Source organism: Schistocerca gregaria, chromosome 2, assembly GCF_023897955.1.
Source record: "Schistocerca gregaria isolate iqSchGreg1 chromosome 2, iqSchGreg1.2, whole genome shotgun sequence".
NCBI classification, from domain to species: Eukaryota; Metazoa; Arthropoda; class Insecta; order Orthoptera; family Acrididae; genus Schistocerca; species Schistocerca gregaria.
The window spans coordinates 984,151,562-984,179,416 of NC_064921.1; the positions used below are offsets into that span (position 1 = coordinate 984,151,562).

The 27,855-nt window shown below is 42.8% G+C and overlaps 1 protein-coding gene across 1 annotated transcript in view; it reads left to right on the forward strand.

Moving 5' to 3' along the window:
- Positions 1 to 27,855, forward strand: part of LOC126336076 (serpin B8-like) — a 103,903-nt gene that overhangs the window by 52,725 nt on the left and 23,323 nt on the right. Inside the window, exon 4 of the mRNA XM_049999556.1 lies at positions 2,532 to 2,739. Within this exon, the coding sequence (XP_049855513.1) occupies positions 2,532 to 2,739 (208 nt within the window). The remainder of the gene's footprint in view (positions 1 to 2,531; positions 2,740 to 27,855) is intronic.

Consider the following 27,855-nt stretch of genomic DNA (forward strand, 5'->3'; position numbering starts at 1 on the left):
CGTTAACGGGCGTCTATCGTAGTCCGTCGCAATTTTCCGCTTCGTGCGTCAAGGCTGCCCCTTGTCGACGTTACTATATGCCCTGGAGCTGGAACCGCTCCTCTGTGGCCTCCGTCAACGCCTCATCGGTCTTACCCTACGTGACGTCACACTTCGATGTACAGCATATGCAGACGACCTGGTCCTCGTGTTCCGCAATCGCGACGATGTCAACAGAGCACTAGAATGGATTACCACGTACGGTGTGGCTTCCGGCAGCTGTCTCAACGTCGCCAAATCCGTCACCATGGCCATAGGAGACGGGTTGACCCCAGCGTGTGTCGAACCCCTACAGCTTCGTGGCACTGTCAAATGTCTCGGAATAGAGTTTCACAACGACATACGGCGCACTGCGGCTCTTAACTACTGCCGCTTATTACAACAAATTCGGGTCCAGATCTTCAACCTTCGTCTGCGGATCCTGGACATTCTCCAAAGGACACACTTCGTCAATGTTTACCTCGCATCGCGCCTTCCACACATAGCGCGTGTTCTCCCAATACCGTTACTGACGGCGCGACGTCTATTAGCGGCATTCGGAGCCTACGTCAGTACAGGCATGCTCTTCAAAGTCAGTTATGAGTCACTGACCCTTCCCCCAGAAAGGGGAGGTCTTGGTCTAGTCCGTGTCCACGACAGAGCTGTGGCCCTGTATGTCAGCTCACACATCAAGCTGTGGCGCCACCACCCGGAAAGTTTGACAGGTTTGCTGTTGGAGTCCTTAGTTCCGCCCTCCCTTATGCCCCCACTGACGACGCAAGACATACCCCCACTCTTCTACTACTTCGGGAACTTTTACATTGAGCACAGCTATGTCCGTATCGCAGTAGCACTGACGAAACAGGCGTCGGCGCGGGATGTATATCATGTCTTACTGCAGAGCCGCCCACCAAACATTGTGGAGACCAAAAGCCCTCAGGTTAACTGGAAGGTGGTGTGGAAGACGATTCACCCGGTTCCACTAGACACAGCCGTCCGATCCACATGGTATATCACAGTCAATGGTAAACAGAACACCCGATCACGCCTCCACAAGATAAACATGGCAGAATCGCCTCTCTGCGTAGACTGCGGGATACCAGACACGGACGAACACCGTCTCACATGTGGCGCGGCAGAAGACGTAGGGCGCTTGGTGCGACAAATTTTGTCGTATTTTCTACGAGTGACTCCGGAACACATTACACCTCGGTTTCTACTATTTCCGGATCAACAGTATTTCCCGCGCGCCAAGACCAACGCTGTTACGTGGATCCGTGCGCATGCGGTACACTACTTATTTCACGAAGGACCTAAAGATGTATTCGACTTTTGGAACTACCTACAAGAACGTCATTGCAAGATCGTACGGAACACAAAATACAGACAGTATTTTTCTAATTACTTAGGGAGTGCCCTACGCGACCCTCCACGCAGCTGGATCATCAACAGGTAGGAGAAGACACCCATTGAGTGAGCTGACAAGACTAAGTTCGATTCTCGGTGGAATAACATGATATACGTGAAGACGTACCTGGATCATGAAGCGTAAGGAGAGTAGCGGCACACCCTTCTACATCCTGTATGAAGCACTCTTTTTTTCGTTTTCCCCATATACATTACCTCGGTGTAGGAACGTGCCGAGATATTGTTTTTTTTTCTTTTTTTTACGACCCCTGATCACTCTGCCTTCCCCGCCCTCCTCTTAAAAAAAAAAAAAAAGCCAGTGTGACGGGCTGCCGTCGTAACAGGCCCGGGTTCGATTCCCGGCTGGGTCGGGGATTTTCTCCCTCAGGGACTGGGTGTTGTGTTGTCTTCATCATCATTTCATCCCCATCGGGCGCGTAGGTCGCCCAATGTGGTGTCGAATGTAGTAAGACCTGCACCAAGGCGGACGGACCTGCCCCGTAAGGGACCTCCCGGTCAATGACGCCAAACGCACATTTCCATTTCCACTGTATGACTATCAGGCCAGAACCATAAAAAGGATAAGATGCTGGACTTGCATTGGACAGGATTATGGACCAAACACTTGTCCGGCTTTCTAGGAACAGCTTTCCTGTTGTTTTCCTAAATCTCTTACGGAAAATACCCGAATGGTTCCCTTGAAAAGGAAACTGATTGTTTCCTTCCTCGTTGTTCACCAATTCAGTCTTGGACCCTGTATCTATCGACTTCATTGGCAACTAGATGCTAAATCTAAGCCCTCCTTTAATCCTTCTGCAAAAAATGTTTCTTGTAATCTCATCCGAATGAAATGAAATATTGGAATGGTCTCAGATAAATAAATTATGTAATATTTCAATTGGATCTTTCATTTCTTAGCTGCAGTACCCACAGATTTTAAAGCAACAACACGAATATGTTAGATCTAGCTACAACACGGTATCTTATCAGTATTCCGCTTAGTTTTTGGTCTAGGTCGGTGTGTGCTAGCTGTCAGAGGAAGAATAATTGCTGTATGCTCTTAAAATGAAAAATTTGTTTCTAATATGGATGTAATTTTGTTGCAGGAATCAACAGACGTCACACTTGAAACGGCGAACGCGATGTTTTTGCAAGAAAATTTTCAGATAAAGGAAGAGTATAAGAATTCTGTGATAAAGCTTCTTGCAGATGTTGAAGAAGTTAATTTTTCACAGAGTGAAATAGTGAGGAAGATGATAAACGATTGGGTAGACAAAAAAACGCATCACAAGATTAACAGTATTATCCCTACTGGTAAGAAATTTAGCTTAATGCTGCTGTTTCATCATAGTGACTTACGATCATAAGCTTTACCAGTATCCTGAGTATGATGATATGGTGACTTACTATCTGTCTGGTGGAATAGTTAAGAAGCAAAAAAACTGTTTCAAAAAGGAGTGCAGAATTCTCATGAGGTCGATAAAACTTAAACCCAACATTACTGTTGTTTGTGAAATTAATTAGGAAGCAACAAGATAAAGTATGTGATCAGTGGGTCCGTATAGATGTGAAGAACACAGGACACTCTGAAATATTGTGGAGTAATATTATTAATTACGTTATCCCTGCGTATTACTTTATATGGGTTGAGATCATACCTCTACCTGAAAGAAATGCTACTTGTTGAAAAGCGAAATATGTTCCTGTGTGTGTGTGTGTTGGGGCTTATGGGCGCTCAACATCGAGGTCACCAGCGCCCTTATGTTCCTGTGTCTGTGAAGAAGATTATTACTGTGAAGACAAGTCAAATCTTTATGATTTGAAGGATGGTTTTTTGAAAAGAAAAGTATACTTTCCAAATGAAAAACTTAACGTCTAAAATCACTAACAAATGTAACCACATGTAATTCTTACATAAACCTCCAGATTCCTGGATAATAAGTCATGATTTGGGTCGGAGGTGGTGCGAGAGGTTTGAGCGGGTGAGGGGGGCGTGAGGAGGGAGGGGAAAGCAGAGGGTAAACGGCAGAGGACAGTAATCACGGAAAGTAAAAGTAAGGTTCTACATCCCATCAATGACAATGTCATTAGAAACGGCTCACAAGCTGGGATATGAAAACTATAAGAACTGGAATAGCCATAATATATGTCAGTTAACGTATACCTTACTCTGTTTAGAAAAGCAATGGGAAAGCCTGAATTGGAATAAATAGCAGTGGATGATCATCCATATTTTATAGCACGCAGACTTCGTGACCCTTAATGGCGGACAAAAACCTTGTTCCTGAAAGACGAAAACTCTGCGTCTGTGCATTATAAATGAAATGCTCTTGAGTCCCAAAGTGCAAGTACTCAAATGCTGAAATAACGCTGAATGCAAAAGCTAGTTTTAATTGTTCTTGAGGATTCTAGAATTTGTGTTTGGTGTTTTTGATATTTGGGTACACTGATGTCTAGGAACCAACTATACGCACTTGTTGCAATTACCTTTGATAATTAGTCACTCCGTAATCAATAATAAAAACTGTGCAGGCAGGAATTTTATTTTCGGTGAATAAAAGTTAAAAATTGTTCACGATATAGAGGAGTTTTTGGGTTAAATAAAAAGAGTTCATTGTACTCCCTTTTATATTGAATTAATGTAACTACTGTGCCAAAAGCTCTAAAATAAAATAAAAGTGGAGCAGTATACTATCTCAACCAACGTCTAAATTCTGGCAAAATTTTGGAAAAACTTTAAAGTTCAGCAGTTTATTTTTAACATTAAAGTTCCGCATTAGCTAACCAGCCCAAACGAAATAATCATGGAAATTACTTTACAGTTTTAAACTGCTCATCTAATTTAAATTATCTGAGGTCACATGCTGACTAACTCGCCGAAATATTCGTAAGTATTCGTTGCCGACATGTGCCAAGAACACAATTCTTTGATTTTGAAACGTCCCCTTAGAAAAATTTATGAATTACAGTGCTAGTAAACTTCTTACGTTATTTGATTTTCAAACAGCTGAGCAGAACTGAACGTACACAAGACTTTTCTCTCTTTACTCATTCTAATCAACACTAAACTAACACACAATATTTTTAGCGCAACGCAATCTGACTTTCAATAATCCCTACAAAAGAATGGCCCTGACAAGCAAAAACGTAAACCTTTCATGAGTCACTTACCTCACAAAAATCTTCGTTACTCCAACTACTGCAATACAGCGAGCGCCAATACTGCCAACTAAGTAAATGATTCTAACTACTGAACGCTCTAACTACTGATAGGCATAGTTAGCAAATGAAAGATTTTGATAGAGAACAAATAATATATTTACCTTAACAGTGTTCAAAAGACAATGACATCCAGTCATACAAATTTCGTTATTCTGCGGGACACACGTTCAGATCGTCCGCACTCAAAACTCTGCCATCTCTCTACTGCTGGCGGCTGGCGGCTCACCTCCAACTGTGCAACGCTACGCGCTGTTCACATCCAACTGTCCAACACTACAATAGCAAATATTCCAACAATGCAAACCAGCAACAGACTGCACACAGCACAGTCAGTGATTTTTATACAGAACGCTACGTGGCGTTACCAACATAAAAACCTAAACAGCCTACTTACAATTTCTTAGATGCAAGAGCAAGATAAAATCCTTTTTTTTGGGGGAGGGGGGGGGGGGGGTCATCAGTCTTCTGATTCGGCCTGCCACGATTTCCTCTCGTGTGCCAACTTCTTCATCTGAGACTTGCAACGCAGCATCCTCAATTATTTGCTCGATATATTTCAATCTCTGCAGTTTTTACCCTCTACAGCTCTCTATATCACCAAGGAAGTTATTCGCTGATGTCTTAACAGATGTTCGACCATACTGTCCCTTCTTCATATATTCCTTTCTCGCCGATTATGGGAAGAACCTCTAGGCTGAATACGTTATCAGTCCACCTAATTTTTAACATTCTTCTGCAGAAACACATCGCAAATGCTTCGAATTTCATCTGTTCGGTTTCCTTACGGTCCATATTTCACTACCGTAGAATGCTGTGCTCCAAACGTACATTCTCAGTAGTTTCTTTCTCAAATTAAAGACAGTTTTTTTATACTTCTAGACTTCATTTGGCCACGACAGCCCTTTCTGCCAGTGCTGCTCATGTTCACCTTGCTCCGTTTGTCACGGATTATTTTGCTGCCCAGGTAGCACAATTCCTTAAGTTCATCTACTATGTGGTCATCAGTCACGATGTTAAGTTTCCGCTGTTCTTATTTCTGCTGCTTCTCATTACTTCCGAATTTCTTCCATTTACTGTCAAACCATATTGTGTACCCGTTAGACTGTTCATTCCATTCAGCAGATCCTGTAATTCTTCTTCACTTTCACTGAGCATAGAAACGTCATCATCGAATCTTAGCATTGATATCCTTTCACAATGAATTTTAATTCCACTCTTGAGAGGGACGAGTTAGAGCAGTGGGCTGCTGAGCACGTGACATGCTTTTCACTGCATTAGCCAGCTCTATCTCTAGGTGCATACTTTTCGTAGCACAGTGTTACACGCAGCAGCTTTGTTTGGAGTCATCAGACAGGCTGAAATACTGAACACCTTTTTTCAAAGCTGTTTCACAGACTAAGACCGCACTGCAATTCCTTTTCTAAATCCTCGCACAAACGAAAAAATGGCTGACATCGAAATAAGTTTCCAAGGAATAGAAAAGCAACTGGAATCACTCAACAGAGGAAAGTCCACTGGACCGTACGGGATACCAATTCCATTCTACACAGAGTACGCGAAAGAACTTGCCCCCCTTCTAACAGCCGTGTACCGCAAGTCTCTAGAGGAACGGAAGGTTCCACATGATTGGAAAAGAGCACAGGTAGTCCCAGTCTTCAAGAAGGGTCGTCGAGCAGATGCGCAAAACTATAGACCTATATCTCTGACGTCGATCTGTTGTAGAATTTTAGAACATGTTTTTTGCTCGAGTATCATGTCGTTTCTGGAAACCCAGAATCTACTCTGCAGGAATCAACATGGATTCCGGGAACAGCGATCGTGTGAGACCCAACTCGCTTTGTTTGTTCATGAGACCCAGGAAATATTAGATACAGGTTCCCAGGTAGAAGTCATTTTCCTTGACTTCCGGAAGGCGTTCGATACAGTTCCGCACTGTCGCCTAATAAACAAAGTAAGAGCCTACGGTATATCAGACTAGCTGTGTGGCTGGATTGAAGAGTTTTTAGCAACCAGAACACAGCATGTTGTTATCAATGGAGAGAAGTCTACAGACGTTAAAGCAACCTCTGCCGTGCCACAGGGGAGTGTTATGGGACCATTGCTTTTCACAATATATATATAAATGACCTAGTAGATAGTGTCGGAAGTTCCATGCGGCTTTTCGCGGAAGATGCTGTAATACACAGAGAAGTTGCAGCATTAGAAAATTGTAGCGAAATGCAGGAAGATCTGCAGCAGATACGCACTTGGTGCAGGGAGTGACAACTGACCCTTAACATATACAAATGTAATGTATTGCGAATACATAGAAAGAAGGATCCTTTATTGTATGATTATACGATAGCAGAACAAACACTGGTACCAGTTACTTCTGTAAAATATCTGGGAGTATGCATGCGGAACGATTTGAAGTGGAATGATCATATAAAATTAATTGTTGGTAAGGCGGGTACCAGGTTGATATTTATTGGGAGAGTCCATAGAAAATGTAGTCCATCAACAAAGGAGGTGGCTTACAAAACACTCGTTCGACCTATACTTGAGTATTGCTCATCATTGTGGAATCCGTACCAGATCGGGTTAACGGAGGAGATAGAGAAGATCCATAGAAGAGCGGCGCGTTTCATCACAGGGTTATTTGGTAACCGTGATAGCGTTACGGAGATGTTTAGCAAACTCAAGTGGCAGACTCTGCAAGAGAGGCGCTCTGCATCGCGGTGTAGCTTGCTCGCCAGATTTCGAGAGGGTGCGTTTCTGGATGAGGTATCGAATATATTGCTTCCCGCTACTTATACCTTCCGAGGAGATCACGAATGTAAAATTAGAGAGGCACGGAGGCTTTCAGACAGTCGTTCTTGCCGCGAACCATACGCGACTGGAACAGAAAAGGGAGGTAATGACAGTGGCACGTAAAGCGCCCTCCGCCACACACCGTTGGGTGGCTTGCGGAGTATAAATCTAGATGAATTTTACTATGACGCACACATCTAATAGTGTAGCGTGGTATTTCTTATACGCTCAGTACCTTTGGTTGTAAAAAATTGGTAATGCTTATAGAATTTGGTATTATATCATTTACATGAAGTGATGCCATGATTTCTACCAATGTGTTCGATTCTAACACATATACTATAAAGTTACATACACTAGTAATGGAGTGGTCGCTTATCTGTGATAAATAAATCGTGATCATGCTACAATGTGATTGACTGAGAGTATCATGACGTTAGTGCCATACACGCGACGTTGACAACACGTCATGACACGACATGAGTCTGCCATATGACATTGTGATGCTGTCACAACGTCGTCACAATACGCGACTTGATTTTGACGCGACATGGGTGCAGAACTCATACCCGCCAGGTTAGCCGAGAGCGCTAATGCGACGCTTCCTGGACTCAGGTAGGCGCGCCAGTCCCGGATCGAATCGGCCCGGCGGATTAACGACGTGGGTCGGTGTGTCGACCAACCTGGATGTGGTTTTTAGGCGGTTTTCCACATCCCACTAGGTGAATACCGGTCTGGTCCCCACGCCCTGCCTCAGTTACACGACTCGCAGACATCTGAACATGTTCCCAATCTTCCATGGATTACACAGACATCTGGGGTACAGTAATTCCATCCTGGCGGGGGGTGGGGGGGGGGTGGAGGGGGGGGGGTTACAGGGCATTGGCAGGAAGGTCATCAGACCACCCCTTAACATTAACATTGCCAAATCCGTACCTAACCATGCCGACCCTGCAAAACTGCGTAATAAAAGGAAAAAACGGAGAAGTGGGGCAGAAATCACATAAATGGGTGAAATTCATAAAATTGTGGGAAATATAAAAAAATGAGTGTACGTGCTTACTTGACTGGGTTTGGTATCTACTGGTACGAAATTTTAAAATATTAGTAACAATTATTCCTCGAGTGATATAATTCGTTATTAACAATTACACACAGGCTGAGCCTTTCTCTTTGCTCCCCAGATTCTGAGGGGGTCCTTGATCCTCATTTGTCCTTGGGATGGGGAGCGGTATCCTGCCATTTGATTGGTCTCCCTTTGGCTGGGAGGGAGTTACCGCCATTTTTATGTCATTTGACGCAGTTGTGTAAAGACTATGATACTTCCCATGGGTTACCTTGATAAATTCTTGGTGGTTCCTTGCGGGGGAGAGAGGAGAGTTGTCTTGAATGTAAGTTGGCCAAGGTGGTAACCGGATGTGTAATACTGGACGTAAGGAGATCGTTATTTATCTCTGGTCTCTTCTTGCTATCCTAGTCATGCCAAGATACTTCTTTCCCAACATTGTCACCCTGGTGAAGAACACATTTTTCCCACTGAAAGACTAGTTTGTTGATACTGTCACTGTAGAATGTTTCACTGTGATTACGATGTTATACGCTACAATGCGGAACTCTCTGGCGGCATAGGGCTGCAAATATGTAAACAAGAAGAATAAAGTCATAGAATGTTAGTAAAGTTTTAGCAGAAAAAGCTTCAAGAGTCTTCACATAAAAAATTCGATGTTTTACTTTTTATATCGTGCAAATCTTCCTAACACTACTGGAATGCCACTTAGTCGCAACTCAAATGTACGTCTATGCTGCTACAGTTGTCACATCCTGGCCACGAGCAAGATGGCCACCAGCTATTTAAGCCTTTGCATTGTCATTAGACAAATTAACAGCCTTACGTTTTTGCTTATGTTCTTAAAAATTATTCATTTTACGCTATACATACGCACAATACATCACGTAACATGTAAATTTACTTGGCTTTTCACATTTTTCCTTGGTTTTCACTATGTTCCTTAATCTGTCTGATATTCAATATTTTGTATATTTAAACACTACTTTAAGGAGTTTCATTGTTAATGTACTGAAACAAATACAACTAAATACGTTGATACATCAATATCTAAGACTCAATTTTATATGCTGCCACGACATTCATTGTTTTATCAATTATTTTGCTAAAAATTCGCGTCTTTGTGCACGGAATGCGCATTCTGGCATGTGGTTCACAAGAGATAAAGTTGTAAAAAATCTAGTGTTATCTTGTGGTAGGACTCCAAGAAGTTTACCCATGAACATTTACTTTATAAAAATAGGCAAGTCGTTGAGGAGATAATTTTTTAAAAATTTGTTTTAACTGTGAAAGCCTTGTAATCGGATAACTTAAAAACTACTTGCCTGATCGAGGAAATGTTTTCGTCGTCTTGAGTTTTTCTTTTTAAAATTGTTATTAAATTTTCTGTAACTGTCTCGGAACGATTTTTATTATATTTCTGGGCAATTGTTAGTATTCTGTTCAGTTAGTTCTGCCATGTACTTATATGGATATCCCTTTAAGTATATAGTTCTGGCAATACCGGCCATGACTTTCTTCTTCTGAGCGGATCCCGCGCCCGGGTTCCCGGGTTCGATTCCCGGCGGGGTCAGGGATTTTCTCTGCCTCGTGATGGCTGGGTGTTGTGTGATGTCCTTAGGTTAGTTAGGTTTAAGTAGTTCTAAGTTCTAGGGGACTGATGACCATAGATGTTAAGTCCCATATTGCTCAGAGCCATTTGAACCATTTTTCTGTGCGGATGCACACATTTTCCCCGAAGTGTTACGGGACTTGGTAAGAATGTCTTCCACGAGTAATGAGTGTGTTGGGGTGGGACACTACGAATGTAATGTGTGGACATACAGGGTGAGAATGTGAGTCTCGCGGGAGGCGTGCGCGAGATGGTTCCTGCAGTCACACTATCCTCCGTGCCCTCGGTGTCTCAGATGGATAGAGCGCCTGCCATATTAGCAGGACATCCCGGGTTCGTGTCCCAGTCGGGACAAACACTTTCACCTCTCCCCGCTGATATATATCAACGCCCGTCAGCAGCTGAAAGTATTAATATAATTCTAATTTAATTCAGTTCTGCCATGGTTGATACCGCTTCCATGCCGCTCAGTAACAGCTAAGCGCGCCAAGTTTTTCCCGCGACCGAGCTGAAGCCCGAGTTAACCTGCTGCTCTCCTGCATCTGTGGGATTTCTCACTCTCTCAGCGTTCGCCAGCCACTGAGTCTGAATACTGTAGTCGTCGTCTGGGTTTTGCCACCATGTCCTAGGCTAACGCCAAAACACTGGCGTGGCTCGCCTGTAAGTTGAATCTAGCGCAGCCGCCAGGCCCCACTCAGCAGTCACAAACGCTCTCGCAGGGCCACGTCATACTCTCCTGTCACAAAAAAATGCGAGCCCACGGAAATTCTGGCGTTCAGCCTTACAGTGCCGTCTCCTCCTAACAGGCGCCCTTGTTCGCAGGCAGTGTCCCCGCTGACTGATTGACCCAGCTACAACTAACAGGGGGACCGCGTCTACACCTAGCGAGGTGGCGCAGTTATTAACGCACTGGACTCGCATTGGGGAGGACAACGGTTCAAATCCGGGTCCGGCCATCCTGATTTAGATTTTCCGTGATTTCCCTAAATCGCTTCAGGCAAATGCCGAGATGGATCCTTTCGAAAGAGTACGTCCAACTTCCTTCCCCATCCTTACCTAATCCGATGGGACTGATGGCCTCGCTGTTTGGTCCCCTCTCCCGAATCAACAAACCAACTCATCACCGCTGCTCGTCTTCGCCGATTTCAACCATACTGGTTGTATATGCAGGGCTTTGCTAGAAATGAAAGTGACAGATGTGAGAGCTCTAGATGAGAAAAAATGGCATTTTTGGCACGGGTCGTGAAGGGATGAACCATTTACGTCAGTGTATCTTGCAGGCGACTGTTGGTGCAGCGGAAAGAATACAAGCAGGAATCAGAAAGTCGTAGGATCGAGTCTGTATGCGGAATTATTACACCCTTTCACTACAAATACACTCCTGGCCATTAAAATTGCTACACCACAAAGATGACGTGCTACTGACGCGAAATTTAACCTACAGGAAGAAGATGCTGTGATATGCAAATGATTAGCTTTTCAAAGCATCCACAAAAGGTTGCCGCCGGTGGCGACACCTACAACGTGCTGACATGAGCCAAGTTTCCAACCGATTTCTCATACACAAACAGCAGTTGAACGGCGTTTCCTGGTGAAACGTTGTTGTGATGCCTCGTGTAAGGAGACATGCGTACCATCACGTTTCCGAATTTGATGAAGGTCTGATTGTAGCCTATCGCGATTGCGGTTTATCGTATCGCGACATTGCTGCTCGCGTTGGTCGAGATCCAATGACGGTTAGCAGAATACGGAATCGGTGGGTTCAGTACGGTAATACGGAATGCCGTGCCGGACCCCAACGGCCTCGTATCACTAGCAGTCGAGATGGCAGGCATCTTATCCGCATGGGTGTAACGGATCGAGCAGCCACGTCTCGATCCCTGAGTCAACAGATGGGGACGTTTGCAAGACAACAACCATCTGCACGAACAGTTCCACGACGTTTGCAGCGGCATGGACTATCAGCTAGGAGCCCATGGCTGTGGTTACCCTTAACGCTGCATCACAGACAGGAGCGCTTTCGAAGGTGTACTCAACGGCGAACCTGGGTGCACGAATGGCAAAACGTCATTTTTTCGAATGAGTCCAGGTTCTGTTTACAACATCATGATGGTCGCATCCGTGTTTCGAGACATCGCGGTGAACGCACATTGGAAGCGTGTATTCGTCATCACCATACTGGCGTATCACCCGGCGTGATGGTATGGGGTGCCATTGGTTACACGTCTCGGTCACGTCTTGTTCGCAATGATGGCACTTTGAACAGTGAACGTTACATTTCAGATATGTTACGACTCGTGGCTCTACCCTTCATTGGATCCCTGAGAAACCCTACATTTTAGCAGGATAATGCACGACCGGATGTTGCAGGTCCTGCACGGGCCTTTCTGGCCACAGAAAATGTTCGACTGCTGCCCTGGCGATCACAGGCTCCAAATATCTCACCAATTGAATACATCCAGACTTAACTGCTAAGGTTATCAGTCCCTAAGCTTATACACTACTTAACCTAAATTACCCTAAGGACTAACACACACACCCATGCCCGAGGGATGACTTGAACCTCCGCTGGGACCAGTCGCACAGTCCATGACTGCAGCGCTTGAGACCGCTCGGCTAATCCCACGCGTCATTTCACTCAGTGTTGATTTTCTATTTGTAGTGACAATTCTAAGCAAACGCCTCTGCTCTCTGTCGTTAAGTGAAAGCTGTCGGCCACTGCATCGTCCGTGGTGAGAGGTAATACCTGAAATGTGATGTTCTCGGCACGCTCTTGACCCTTTGGACTGCAAAAATACTGAATGCCCTAATAATTTCCGAAATGCTATGTCCTTGCGTCTAGCTCCAATTACCATTCCGCGTTCAAAATCGGTTAATTCTCGCCGTGCGGCCATAATCACGTCGGTAACCATTTCAAATGAGTCATCTGAGGACAGATGACATACTTTGTGTTCACAATACTACCGTCATCTGTTTATGAGCTACAGTCTGGAATCGTGCGACCACTACAGTTCATGCCTCGGGCATGCATGTGTGTTATGTCCTTAGGTTATTTAGGTTTAAGTAGTTCTAAGTTGTAACTCCCATAGTGCTTAGAGCCATTTGAACCATTTTGTCATCTCAGCGTATTCTGTTAGCTTCATTTTGACCTTCGAGCATTCCTCCGCAACCAGAGATGTTTGTTCCTAACGTCAGGCAAAGAAATTGAGCAAAAAACTTCAAAACTACACTTACGTCAACGAGAGAGATAAAGAAATCTTACCCCGAGAAGACTGCATCGAAATACGTTTCACTGTATGTTACCAGCTATCCTCGCCATTGTTTGGGCAAATGATGCGTTAAGCAAAGTTTGCTGCCCAGTTATGTTACGAAAGAGAACTCTCATGAACGGAAACCAAGTTTGTCTTTCTACACTACTTTTTAAATAAGCATGTAATTGTAAAGAGTCGAAGTCTATAACGTGTGCAACAGTCCCAGAAATCTACTGCTTCCTTATTTTTACGATGAATATCACCCCAATTCTTGTAACTGATTAATGTAAAATAATAAAAGTATCTAATTTTGCATACGTATTGCTCCTGTACGCCTTACAACCTTTTCCTGAAAATTTATTTGCAATCTAAAATTTTCCTTTGGGTTTCCCTTTCATGAATTTTTTAAAAGTATTAATACACTATATTGAGCATCATATCTGTGTATTTGAGGCGTAAGTTATGTAAAAATTGAAAATAAACGTTTCCGCATACGGACTCGACCCCAAGACGCTCCGATTAGTTCTGTACTCTTTCCGTTACGCCAACATCCACTTGGAAACAATACCAGCATGAATGGCTCTTGTCTCTCCCGAACACGCCAGAAATGCAACTTTTTCTAAGCGCTTGGCCAAATGCAGTTCCCACTTTGTCACTCTCATTTCTGGCAAACGCCTAAATGTATTGTAAATTTGGACGAAATCGGTGATGACGAGTAGGTACGGTCCCCTTGTAAGTCAACTAAGGTCGGAGGAGTATGGTGACAAAATTATCAATACACTGTGCTCGCACATGGGAGCTGCGGGGCTGAAACCCCGTCCAGTATTCCACATTCTTTTTTAAAAATGCAAACAGTCACTAAATTTTTTAACAGTAAATAAAATAGCCGCAGCTACAGTTATGGTGCTAAAAGTTTCACTGCATGGTCAATTTCGATTAAAAAAATTAGTCCATTTATTTATTTATTGTTCCGTGGGACCAAATTAAGGAGAAGTTTCCATGGTCATGGAACGAGTCAATACATGAAATTATAACAGGATAGTAGAAACAGATAAAATGAAATATAAGAAACATATCCAGGCGACAAGTCGTAAGTTTGAATAAAGAAAATCAACTCTGTAACAATGGAATTTGCTTAATTTTTCAGCTCTTCCAGGAGCTCCTCGACAGAATAGAAGGAGTGAGCCATGAGGAAACTCCTCAGTTTGGACTTAAAAATGTTTGGGCTACTGCTAAGATTTTTGAGTTCTTGTGGTAGCTTATTGAAAGTGGATGCAGCAGAATACTGCACTCCTTCCGCACAGGAGTCAAGGAAGTGCAGTCCACATGCAGATTTGATTTCTGCCTAGTATTAACTCTGAGTGAAAGCTGCTAAATCTTGGGAATAGGCTAATATTGCTAACAACAAACGACATTAAAGAAAATATATACTGTGAGGGCAATGTCATAATTCACAGACAATTGACTAGGGGTCGACTAGAGGTTCTCGAACTTACACCACATATAGCTCGAACAGCCCGTTTTTGAGCCAAAAATACCCTTTTTCAATCAGAAGGATTACCCCAAAAAATAATACCATACGACATAAGCGTATGAAAATATGCGAAGTGGACTACTTTTCGAGTTGAACTGTCACTTATTTCATATACTGTTCTAATGGTAAATAAAGCAGCATTTAGTTTCTGAACAAGATCCTGAACATGGGCTTTCCACAACAGCTTACTATCTATCCGAACGCCCAGGAACTTGAACTGTTCCGTCTCGCTTATAATATGCCCATTCTATCTGATCAAAATATCGGTTCTTGTTGAATTGTGAGTTAGAAACTGAAAAATCGAGTCCTACATCAAATTATTTTCCACTTAACAGTGCCTCATTGGGACTGAACATCACTACCACTCTCAATACTGCGGAGAATTACCTTCTGATTTCTGCTCTTAAAGTAAGAGGTGAACCAATTGTAAGCTACTCCTCTTACTCCATAATGGTCCAACTTCTGCAGTAATATTTTGTGGTCAACACAGTCAAAAGCCTTCGTTAAATCAAAGAAAAGACCTAGCGTTCGCAACCTTTTATTTAATCAGTCCAAAACCTCATAGAGAAAAGAGAATATAGCATTTTCAGTTGTTAAACCATTTCTGAAACCAAACTGTAGCCCGCATCTCGTGGTCGTGCGGTAGCGTTCTCGCTTCCCACGCCCGGGTTCCCGGGTTCGATTCCCGGCGCGGTCAGGGATTTTCTCTGCCTCGTGATGGCTGGGTGTTGTGTGATGTCCTTAGGTTAGTTAGGTTTAAGTAGTTCTCAGTTCTAGGGGACTGATGACCATCGATGTTAAGTCCCATAGTGCTCAGAGCCATTTTGAACCATTTTGAACCAAACTGTAGATTTGACAGCAAATAATGTGAATTTAAATACTCCAGTAACCTTGTATATACAACCTTCTCGATAACTTTAGCAAACACCGATGGCATAGAAATAGGTCTATAATTGTCGACATTATCCCTGTCTCCCTTTTTATAAAGTGGCTTCACTACTGAGTACTTTAATTGGTCAGGAAACCGACCACTCCTAAAGGAAAAGTTAGATGTGGCTAAGTACTGGGCTAACATACATGGAACAATACTTCAGTATTCTGCTAGATACCCCGTCCTATCCATGAGAGTTCTTGGTCTTTAGTGATTTAATTATTCACTCAATCTCCCTCTTCTCAGTATCATGGAGGAGCATTTCAGGTAACAGTCTCAGAACACTTTTCTCTAAGAGCGCTATATGATTCTCTGATGGGACTAGGTTTCTATTTAGTTGAACTGCTATATTCAGAAAGTGATTATTAAATACGGTACATACATGAGACTTATCAGTAACATGGACATTCTCACTACGCACTGATTCTATATCCTCGACCTGTTTCTGCAGACCAGCCACTTCCTTTACGACTGACCATATTGTTTTAATTTTATCCTGAGACTTAGCTATTCTATCTGCATACCACATACTTTTTGCCATAAACAATAAACAACGTTACATATAATTTCTTTAACATACACATTGTAAAATAACTAGTTTACCTGCCATGAAGTTAAGCTAGAGAGCTGTGCTAAATCCGAATATATTGGAATTGTAATTATGCGTAGCAAGTACCACTGCTAGTTCAATAGCATTTTCTGTCGTTAGTGTATATAGCATTGCACATTGATAGTACTCAATTTCTAATATAGAAAACTTCACAGCGTTGACAACAGCCTGTACACTGATCATGAGTAAATACGTATTAACTAGACACATACACTGAAGTACAACGACAACTATTTATGCACCGTAGGTTTACACACCCGAAACGTAAAATTATGGTAATATTCACCGGTGGGAACGTCATGAGATAACTTGGAGTAGACAACAGGAATCGTAAATAGTTATAGCAAATAACAGTACTAAGTCAATAATATTCTCTGTCTTAGTACGCTTATGTCTTTGCGGATGGTTATTACTCAGTTTTCAAGTTAAATAAACTTGTGAGTGTATAATAATTCCATTATAAAAACGTTTATGGTATTACATCAGCCTTTACGCTGACATGAGCAAATATTAACTGAAAAGGTACCCTGAGGTATAGTGATAATTGATGATGCCCCATAGGCTCTACATCCGAAACATGAATTTATATTAATATTCAGCTGTGGGAGATCCAGAAATTCAGTAGTCACTAGATTTGCAACCACTGTCTTGTTTGACCCAAAGTGCCATTATTCTCAGTCATCAAAAAGTATTGATTCAATAGCATTACTCATCTTACATGTAGCACGTTATGTAATGTTGTTATCCGCCTTTCCGTTCAAAATCAAAGACCCTTTATAGGGAGTGCACAAAACATTCACCTAATTGCGGCCGACACGGTAAAACTTACTTTGCATCCAGCTGGCTGCTTTGTCATAGTTTCGGAGCTATGTAATTATAAGAATGTCGAAGTAGACCGATAATTAGTAGGAACGATTAGTACTATAGGAACCATTAATATCATACATTGCAGATACCTGCGCTGTTATTTAATACTAATTATCGTAAGTGAATTTCATTTAGATGACCATGATCCAGGAAAGGTACTGTTGTAGCACACTGTATTTTCGTGGTGGTTCCCAGATACTGATAACCAAGTTATAAGAAATGACAATAACCAAAACGTGGTAACCAATAGATCTAGGTACTTAATACATTTCAGCTTACTCCAACCACACCTGTATGATGACCTGCTACAATCGTGTTGAGGAGGAGGTGGTTGAGATAGAAAGGGGGGAATACAGATTCATTCTCTTAACGAAATATACATCTAAGGGTGGTACGAATGTATTGTTTTTACATGGAATATGAATGGGAGCAATGTTGTTTCCTAAATTGGGAGTAATTTGTATTTGGTGACTTACATTGACAAAAATAGTATTGCGAAACTAATGTGAACCTGAGTATATATGGAATCTTACTGACAGTTTATACGACCCAGACTAGCTAATTTAAAGGGTAATCATTTTGAATACTGCTCTCATATCGTGGGCTCCCTCTATTGGTCGGCACTCGAATAAATATAACGTTTACTGCTTGCCATTGATCGTGTGACACGAAATTATTTAGTGAGATGTGAAAATTATGGCTTTATAAATCATTAGAAACAACTAGAAAATGCAAAATAATGTGTTATTTCTAATTTGGTTTACAATTTATAGTTCCACATTTCTCGCATCCCCCCTGTGCATATCACATGTCTTCATATCACCACATCAACCTGCCTTCTCCCACTTCCGCCATTGTTTGCATCTGCCCCTTCCAATCCCCTACAATAGCCACATGGAGCACTTCAACCTTCCACCAGAACTACACTCCTCCCCCAGTTCTCTCCTCTCCAAGCAAACTACACTCAGTAGCGCCCCCTTTGGATGCAGTGCCTTCAGCATGAGGACCAGCGTCATTGAGAGTAGCACCAACAGCTGAACTGCCACCATATGTCGATCAGCCAAGGGCATCTCCACCAACCCAGACAGATGCAACCTCTTTGTCATAATCCAATTCTAAACAACTCTGTCACAATGGTTCAAATGGGTGTGAGCACTATGGGACTCAAAATCGGAGGTAATCAGTCCCCTAGAACTTAAAACTACTTAAACCTAACAAACCCAAGGACATCACACACATTCATGCCTGAGGCAGGATTCGAACGTGCGACCGTAGCAGTCGCGCGGTTCCGGACTGAAACGCCTAGAACCGCTCGGCCACCACGGCTGGCTAAACAACTCTGTCACCTGTTACCCCCAGCAGTGCCCAGTGCTGCCTTATTGCGTATACTCATCAGGGAGACATCGAAGCGCCTCAGCACTGATACATCTCCTACTCCCGACCCCCCCCCCCCCCCCCCAAAAAAAAAACTTCCTTAAGTCCACAACCTTCCTTCTCGAAATTAGCATCCACTTTCCACAACCACCTGGACCAAGCAACCACAATCCCCTTGCCACCATGATCAAAGCGGGTGGACCAAGAGACAACAGCGGAGGAGGTGGCGTCTATACTGAACTCCCACCCTGGTCTAGAAGTTTGGAAAGCACTCCACATTTTGATGCCTCCATCCCAACCTTATAAGTCCAGATCTTTACAGATTCCCCATCCACAATCGGCCATCTTTTCTACCTTGTGACCCAGATCTACCAACAGAGACACACTGCTGAACCTTCTAACTCCCATCCTCAATTCAAATGCTGCCAAAGATTCCTTATGTATAATGACCACCTCTATGGTGGCTGCAAAACCCCTTCTTCTTCCCCCATTGAAAATCCCACCATTTTATCAAGCAATATCCTAACCTCACTTCTCCTCCAACATGTGATACCTCTAACCTACCTCACCTGATCCATACTTCAAAGTGCAAAACCCAACTGTCACCTTCCAAAACTGATCTGACAGTTTCCATCACACCTAATGTCATCCCCCTCCACCCCAACAATTCCTTCTGTTCATCTCCTACAACTGTATACATCATCCATTTTTTAATCATAGCCCTTCAAAACAACCACCCATTCCAGAGGACACAAACCCCACAACACCCCAACACACAGGCCATCTATTCCTACAACCAGGTCCACTTTCTTTTCAACAGACATGGCACCATGGTTTAAACCTGCACCAGCCATCCAGCCACATCAACACTTCTCTCCCTAAATGATGGCAAAAGAGCAGTATAATATTCTATTCCATGGTATCTGCTTCTTACCAGCCAACAAACCCGTCTCCATGCACACCCATCACAACACCAGATTTACACTTTCGTCCTAAACAAAATCTTCCTCAAACATCAGCATACACTCCTCACTTCAACATACAGTACATCCACCAAACAGAAACGCCGCTCCCCATGCAAGAGGTGGAGCTGTTATTGGCTGCCACAAGAAGCACCCTGTTCAGTAACAATCCCTCTACATTACTCCTACTGAGCACCTCATTATCACTCTCTTCTTCAAAATCATAACTCTTGTGCATGCCACTATCTATATTAGACCGCATCATCCAGTCACATATGACTTCTTCACCCACAGAGACCATACCATCTCGACCTATATTACTGCTGCTGACCTTAACATCCATTGCTGTTCCCATGCTGAAATCTAGTGGTGGTGTCAATGTGGTGACTCTCTCTGTGGTGATATAGTCTCCTCCATCATCGTACCCAACCTGAAAGCAATTCCACTCCTGATGGTATCCTCAAACCTCTTAACCTCATTGGGTCCAGTACTGCAGAAGTCCTCTACCCTACTGGAGGTGACCAACTCTCTGTCCTACTCGTAATCCCCTACAAACCACACCTAAGTATGCACCTCCTCCTTCTGTCTTTCCCAAACATAACCAGGACTCCTCATGTACCAACCTGGATGTGTACAGAGAATATTGCTACCCAACTCAGATGCCTTCGTTTGACCTTCCAACAGTCCACTGATATCTACCATGATGCCACATCCTCCAGCAGACATTGCCGAATGCCGTAACTCACCACATTCCGACGAAGTCTATCTATACACATTGTCCCACTCTCCCTCCACATGCTGTGCTCCTTCTCCGTGAATCACGTCTCCTATACCGATCTTTCCTGCAGTCCCATAACCAAGACACACTCACATACCACTGTCAAGTACGACGACACATCAGAATCTGCTAAACGCAAAGAAACCACGTGTTTGATGCCAAACATGCACCAATCTCAACGCCACACTCCCCATGAGCTCTTTCAGTTACTGGAAGGCTTTTCACCATTTTACTGCAAGCAACCGTGCCCCCTTTTAACCCCACTCGACAAGTTACGCAAAGACAAACAACTTTGCAACCTACCTATCTGACACTTCACCATTCCTGATGACCCTGACGTCGATTGCTCCATATTATTGACAGTTCACGAGCGTACCAATATCTCCTTCATTTCCCTTACTAATAGCTTCGAGTACCTTGACAATGATCCACAGACAGAATTCAGTACTCCAATAACAACGCAAGACATTCGAAAGAACACTCCATACCAAATGCGACACTGATCCCATTCATGACGGCATCATTTATAGACAACTGAAAGAATGCCCCCTCTCCTTCCAGGAAATCCTAGCCCCTCTTAATAGTATAATCCTTCACACTGATTACTATCCAGATCTGCAGAAACCTCTCGAATCTTACTCTTACTAGCAAGCCTGCCAGTGACACCTCCTTCTACTGTACCATCAGCCTCACCTCTGGATCTAGTTAGGTTCCTGAGTCCATCTTGTCCTGATGAATTCATAAACACCTACTCCAAATCTATCCCTTCCTCTCCATAAGTCCAGCTTCTGCCTCAATTTCTCCTCCGATGACCAACTCCTGGGCCTCAGTCATCTCCTGCCCTAGCAAATCAACAACCACAAATCTGCAATTTTGTCTCCTTTGATCTCTAAAAAGCATTGATCATGTTTGGCATTCTGATCCCCTCTTAAGCTCCAGACCATCGCACTTCCCATCAGTTACATCCGACTTATTGCTTCCTTTCTAACTGCCTATCTTATATCAACAATACCAAATCTTGTATCTTCCATCCCACTGCAGGTGTGCCACAAGGACCTGTCCTCTACCCTGTCCTGTATGTCCTCTATACTGCTGGTATGTGAAAGCCACCTCCTCCCATTCATCTCCTCCAGTATGCCGATGACACCGCATTCCTCGACCTCTGTTCTACCCTCCACAAATTCCAAAGATTCCTCCAGCTGTATCTCAATCAGTTCACCTCCCGGTGCAACCAGTGGCTCCTCAAAATAAACCCTACCAAAACTCAGGCAGTAATTTAGGTTGAACTGCTTGCAGCTTCTGCCACCATAACTATTACCTTACCAGTTGTGACCATCCTATCCAGTTAATTATCACACTAAAATACCTTGGGCTAACACTTTATCACCGACTAACAACGAAGCCCCATCTACTAACCATTAAACAGAAATCTCATTATAGAATAAAACTGCTAACCAATGAAACATGAGGTTTGCTCCCTTCAACAATCCTCCAAACCTACAAATCCCTGATATGAACCATCCTCTGCAATGCACTTGTGGCAGGGATTTCCGCTCCTACAGATCCTCAAAGGGACCATTACACCTAGCGTTTCGGATCTGCTTACCCTCCCCTACCCAAAACCTCTACCAAACTACAAAATTCCCAACACTACTTTTCCATCTTGAACACTTCTGAGTATCCTATGCTACCTGGAAACTCTACACCAACCACCCACTGGTTCCCCCACTCCCCACCCTCCTGCTCTCTGAACCTGGTACTCTGCTGCATCTCTACACCACATCCCCCCAACACTACATATTCACACTCCCCACGTCCTCTCCTAACGAAAATTTAATCCCTCCCTTTAGCTGACCTTGAAATCTAACCTGTCTATACCCATCCCACCAGCTCTAAGAGAACCTTCCCTCCTACCAGCGTCAGGGCTCCCTCGCTCACCACCATCCTCCTCTTACATCCTACAGCTTAGTACAGAACTGCATCCCTATTCATTCTCCCAAATCCGCCACACAGAGCCCCTCCTACTCACTATCCTAAATGCTATAATTCGCTGACAACCCTATCCCTGGCAGTCTACATCCATTCATCACTTTCACTCCTTTATGTATCTACTTTAATCAAACAGCACATCAACTTTTTATATTTTAACAATAGTCGTTCATAAATGGCATGTGCGTCTATCAACTGACTGCGTGAGGTTGGGGTAATCCTGTGGCCAGTAAGATCCACAGATCTTTCCCTGATGCACATGCATTGGACCAGCTCAGATACCAAGTTCCTTCGAATGCCAGTATCCAGAATACCTGTATCAAGGACCAATTACAATATTTGTGGGCTACCTTGCCTGAGGAAAGGATACAACAGCTTTATGACACACTGAATCAGTGCACGCATGCATGCATCCCGACCAAAGTGGATGCACCGAGCGAAATGGCGCAGTGGTTAGCACACTGGACTCGCATTCGGGAGGACGACGGTTCAATCCCGTCTCCGGCCATCCTGATTTAGGTTTTCCGTGATTTCCCTAAATCGCTTCAGGCAAATGCCGGGATGGTTCCTTTGAAAGGGCACGGCCGATTTCCTTCCCCATCCTTCCCTCACCCGAGGTTGCGCTCCGTCTCTAATGACCTCGTTGTCGACAGGACGTTAAACACTAATCTCCTCCTCCTCTCCTCTCAAAGTGGATGCGACATCACACGGATACTTGGACTCAAATATGACGGTTCTTTATAAATTAGACTCCATTGTGTAATCACTGATCAAACATCACATATCCTCTCAACCTATGAAGTTTCGTTGCCTCCTCCCCTCTGGATTCTTCACTAGTTCTGCCAGCCAGTGTATTACAAATATCTGTCAAGAGCTCTCACCCGCGATTCCAGGTGCTTAAAAATTTTCCTATACCACAGTACAATTCAGCGATGTTCCTATGGCTATAAGAACTCAGATAACAGTCACTGTTCTTGTACGTTCTCCTTACAAATAAGACTGAAATCTAACTACGAAAAACGCTTGTGCGATCACATCATTAAAAATGCCATGAAATTTGGTTCCATCGAAAAGTTTGTAATGTAATAGCACAGTCGTCAATTTGACTATAGTACCTCTCTACTACCCCTTGAAGTGAGACAGAGAGCCCATAGGGCCGGCAGATGTGACCGAGCGGTTCTAGGTGCTTCAGTCTGGAACCGCGCGACTGCTACGGTCGCAGGTTCGAATCCTCCCTCGGGCATGGATGTGTGTGATGTCCTTAGGTTAGTTAGGTTTAAGTAGTTGTAAGTTCTAGGTGACCGATGACCTCAGGTGCTAAATCCCGTAGTGCTCAGAGACATTTTTGAAAAGCCCATAAACACAACAACGATAAATGTCACAAATTTTCTTTTAAAGGCCTGAGTGACACACAGGAAATGTTCGTCGTAGAGCAGTATAGGGGAATCAAATGGGAACAAATAAACAAACCACCCATATATGACAAACGAAATTGTCTGGAGAGTTTGCACTTACATCAGGCGTTACCTAAGCCCTAAAAATTGAGTGTAGGTAGGGACACGGTATCAATGAAAATGATCGATACTGTACTCATGAGTAGTATCTGTGAAAAGGTATAGTACTCATAAAAGTATCGATATAAAAATAATGAAACCCCTAGGAGTCGATACGTTTGTATCAATCGACTTTTCGAACGAAATACGAACGTTTACAAAATATCATCGTAGAAAAATTGAAAGTCTCAATACTTCGGGGTATGTTTTCAAATTTTCTATGAAGTTTTTTGTATAATTTGTACTTCATCTCATACAAATTCAACATCTATCCATATTTTGAGATTTGAGTAATTTAAATGTACTTAACGACTTCCAGTCTACTTGTAAGATACAATTGGTAAGCAATAATCTAATGCACAAGACACAGTATAGTCTGTTCCGTACAGCCTAATACATACCTACGTAGAAGATACACTGCCAGCCCTATGAATGTTTTAACATTGAAAATAATAAGCAATATTTGAAGTAATCAAACACTTTATTTTACATAAATATTTCATAATATGAAACCCAAATTATGGTTATATATATCAAACCTCCCATTCTTCGTCTGTAGAATCACTTAAAAATAGAAGTTTGTCCAACCGTTTTGGTGATAGCCTATTTTAGGCACAGTACTGACTGCCTTAGAAAACAATCTTTCTGAAGGCACAGACGTATCTGAGATTGGCACGTATTCTAAAGCCAGCTTATATAATTGTGGAAATACACTTTTCGTATCTTCCCACTGTTCAAATGGGTTAATTTTATCCTTCATATTTACTGAAGATTGCGGGTTCATGAAAGAGGAAGTGGCTTCGGTTTTTTTTTTTTTTTTTGTATGGGCCAACAACTTGTGATGGCTCCGAAAGTCATAAGATGTGCCAGCCGACGAATCACTATCTGTCTCGCTGCTAGTGTTGGTGGTGACAGGATTTGTTGCTATCAATCGCCTTATCATATATATTGCTCGGGAACAAGCTCTGGTGCCTTGAAAATGGATGTTTTTGAATCTGGGATCGAGTAAGCAAGACATGGCTACTAAATGACTATCTTCCACTAGTCCAAACCTGCGCTGGATCTGTTCATGACTTCGCTTCTAAGGGCTCCTGCTACACTTTCACTAGACGGATTCAAAGCATCTATTTGTGCTTTTGAACAGTTGATCATCGGTATAATTTTACTGATGGCCACGTACTGCTCTCCAGATATTTTTTTAGAAACGTATTTCAATGGCTTCAATACGTGAAGCAGATCTTTAATGTTCTGCATTTCTATGGCCGGTGGAGTAGGCCGCGCTTTCGCATTAAGCATCAAAATTTGATGCACGTAAGGAACCAGTTCGATATACCTCTCATGCATATAAAATACAGAATTCCAACGACTCTTCACATCTAACATCAACTTCAAAGTAGTTCCAGTTTGTTTTTGCCTTAATAAATCACGCTTGACTTGAAATATTTAACAACATCTCTTACTTTATTACACAATAAATTAAAATCGTTGATCGACATAATCGATTCAGCAATATGTTAAATGGTATGCACAAAACAAGATAAATGTTTCCCTCTACCTATGAATTTCGTAATACCGGCTATCATATTTGCACCATTATCAGTGATTATAGCGGAGACTTTCTCGGATTTGATACTCATTTCTCGACAAATTTCTTGCATCTGTTCAGAAATGTAGTCACAAGTATGCCTTTGATCCAGCGCAACAGTAACAATGCAGCGTGAAGTAAGTTTATTGCTATCGGAATAGTGGGCAATGATACCTAAATAACTAGTGTATTCAAACATTATGAATCACCTCGAAGGGAACGATCTATTGACACGTAATCAGCATGGTTTCAGGAAACATCGTTCTTGTGCAACACAGCTAGCTCTTTATTCGCACCAAGTAATGGCAGCTATCGACAGGGGATCTCAAGTTGATTCCGTATTTCTAGATTTTCGGAAAGCTTTTGACACCGTTCCTCACAAGCGACTTCTAATCAAGCTGCAGTCCTATGGGGTATCGTCTCAGTTGTGCGACTGGATTCGCGATTTCCTGTCAGGAAGGTCGCAGTTCGTAGTAATAAACGGCAAATCATCGAGTTAAACTGCAATGATATCAGGTGTTCCCCAGGGAAGCGTCCTGGGACCTCTGCTGTTCCTGATGCATATAAATGACCTGGGTGACAATCTGAGCAGTTCTCTTAGATTGTTCGTAGATCATGCTGTAATTTACCGTCTAGTAAGGTCATCCGAAGACCAGTATCAGTTACAAAGCGATTTAGAAAAGATTGCTGTATGGTGTGGCAGGTGGCAGTTGACGCTAAATAACGAAAAGTGTGAGGTGATCCGCATCAGTTCCAAAATAAATCCGTTGGAATTCGATTACTCGATAAATAGTACAATTCTCAAGGCTGTCAATTCAACTAAGTACCTGGGTGTTAAAATTACGAACAACTTCAGTTGGAAAGACCACATAGATAATATTGTGGGGAAGGCGAGCCAAAGGTTGCGTTTCATTGGCAGGACACTTAGAAGATGCAACAAGTCCACTAAAGAGACAGCTTACACTACACTCGTTCGTCCTTTGTTAGAATATTGCTGCGCGGTGCGGGATCCTTACCAGGTGGGATTGACGGAGGACATCGAAAGGGTGCAAAAAAGGGCAGCTCGTTATGTATTATCACGTAATAGGGGAGAGAGTGTGGCAGATATGATACGCGAGTTGGGATGGAAGTCATTTAAGCAAAGACGTTTTTCGTCGCGGCAAGATCTATTTACGAAATTTCAGTCACCAACTTTCTCTTCGGATTGTGAAAATATTTTGTTGAGTCCAACCTACATATGTAGGAATGATCATCAAAATAAAATAAGAGAAATCAGAGCTCGAACAGAAATGTTTAGGTGTTCGTTTGTCCCGCTCGCTGTTCGGGAGTGGAATGGTAGAGAGATAGTATGATTGTGATTCGATGAACCCTCTGCCAAGCACTAAAATGTGAATTGCAGAGTAATAATGTAGATGTAGATGTAGTGGTAGTCATTATTTCGGTTCATACATCACAGGTTAGCGAGATATGATTTAAAGTTTCGAAGTTCAGTTCAATTTTCGATTGCATAACGCTGTAGAAACTGTCCAGATTTTCTTTAAGAGTGTCTACGCTCGGAATTTTAAAAGTTGTACAAACCTGACGCAGCAATTTCCGAAATCCATTACCTTTAATAATGTCGAATGGTCGTTTGTCCACATAAATAAAATCAAGCAACAATTTGCATAACAGAGAGTTCGCTCTCCCTCCCTCCGCATACGATAGCTTTCTCTGCAGTGTTTCTCCGATGGAAAGTTGCTTCTTTTTGTCAGACGGTCTGCTTTCTGCGTCCGTTGAACTCTCTGATGATTGCCCAGGGCTGAAGACCTTAACCCCAGAAGCGACGTCTATGTCGATAGGCTCACTGGACGATGGCGATGATGGTTAGTGCTCTGTTATCTTCGGCAATTTTGGTGGTAACTCGATTGTCATTTGCCCCTGTGCCAGATTGTATTTTTCACTGACAAATACAGAATTAGTGAATTTTTCATGAAACAAAAAATAAAAACATCCAGTGTAGAACACCTCAGACATGTGCTTTTTCCTGTATTCTCAGATAGACGATGATTTAGTTGTTTTTTTTTCTAAATAAAAGTGAACTGGTTCCAGAAAAAGAAAAAATATAAAAAGTATAATGTTATAAGCATATTAGTAAATTTACGTTGATATTGTGCCTGTGGGATGCTTTTGCAAATGTTCCTTCTTATTCGACGTATTCCCCGATGATTTTAAGGTTTTGAAGCAAATTTTGCATTTCACTTCATTGGTGTTTAACCGAGTGTAACACTTTCACAGCTCACTTTTTACAGGCACCATCCTGGACGTTC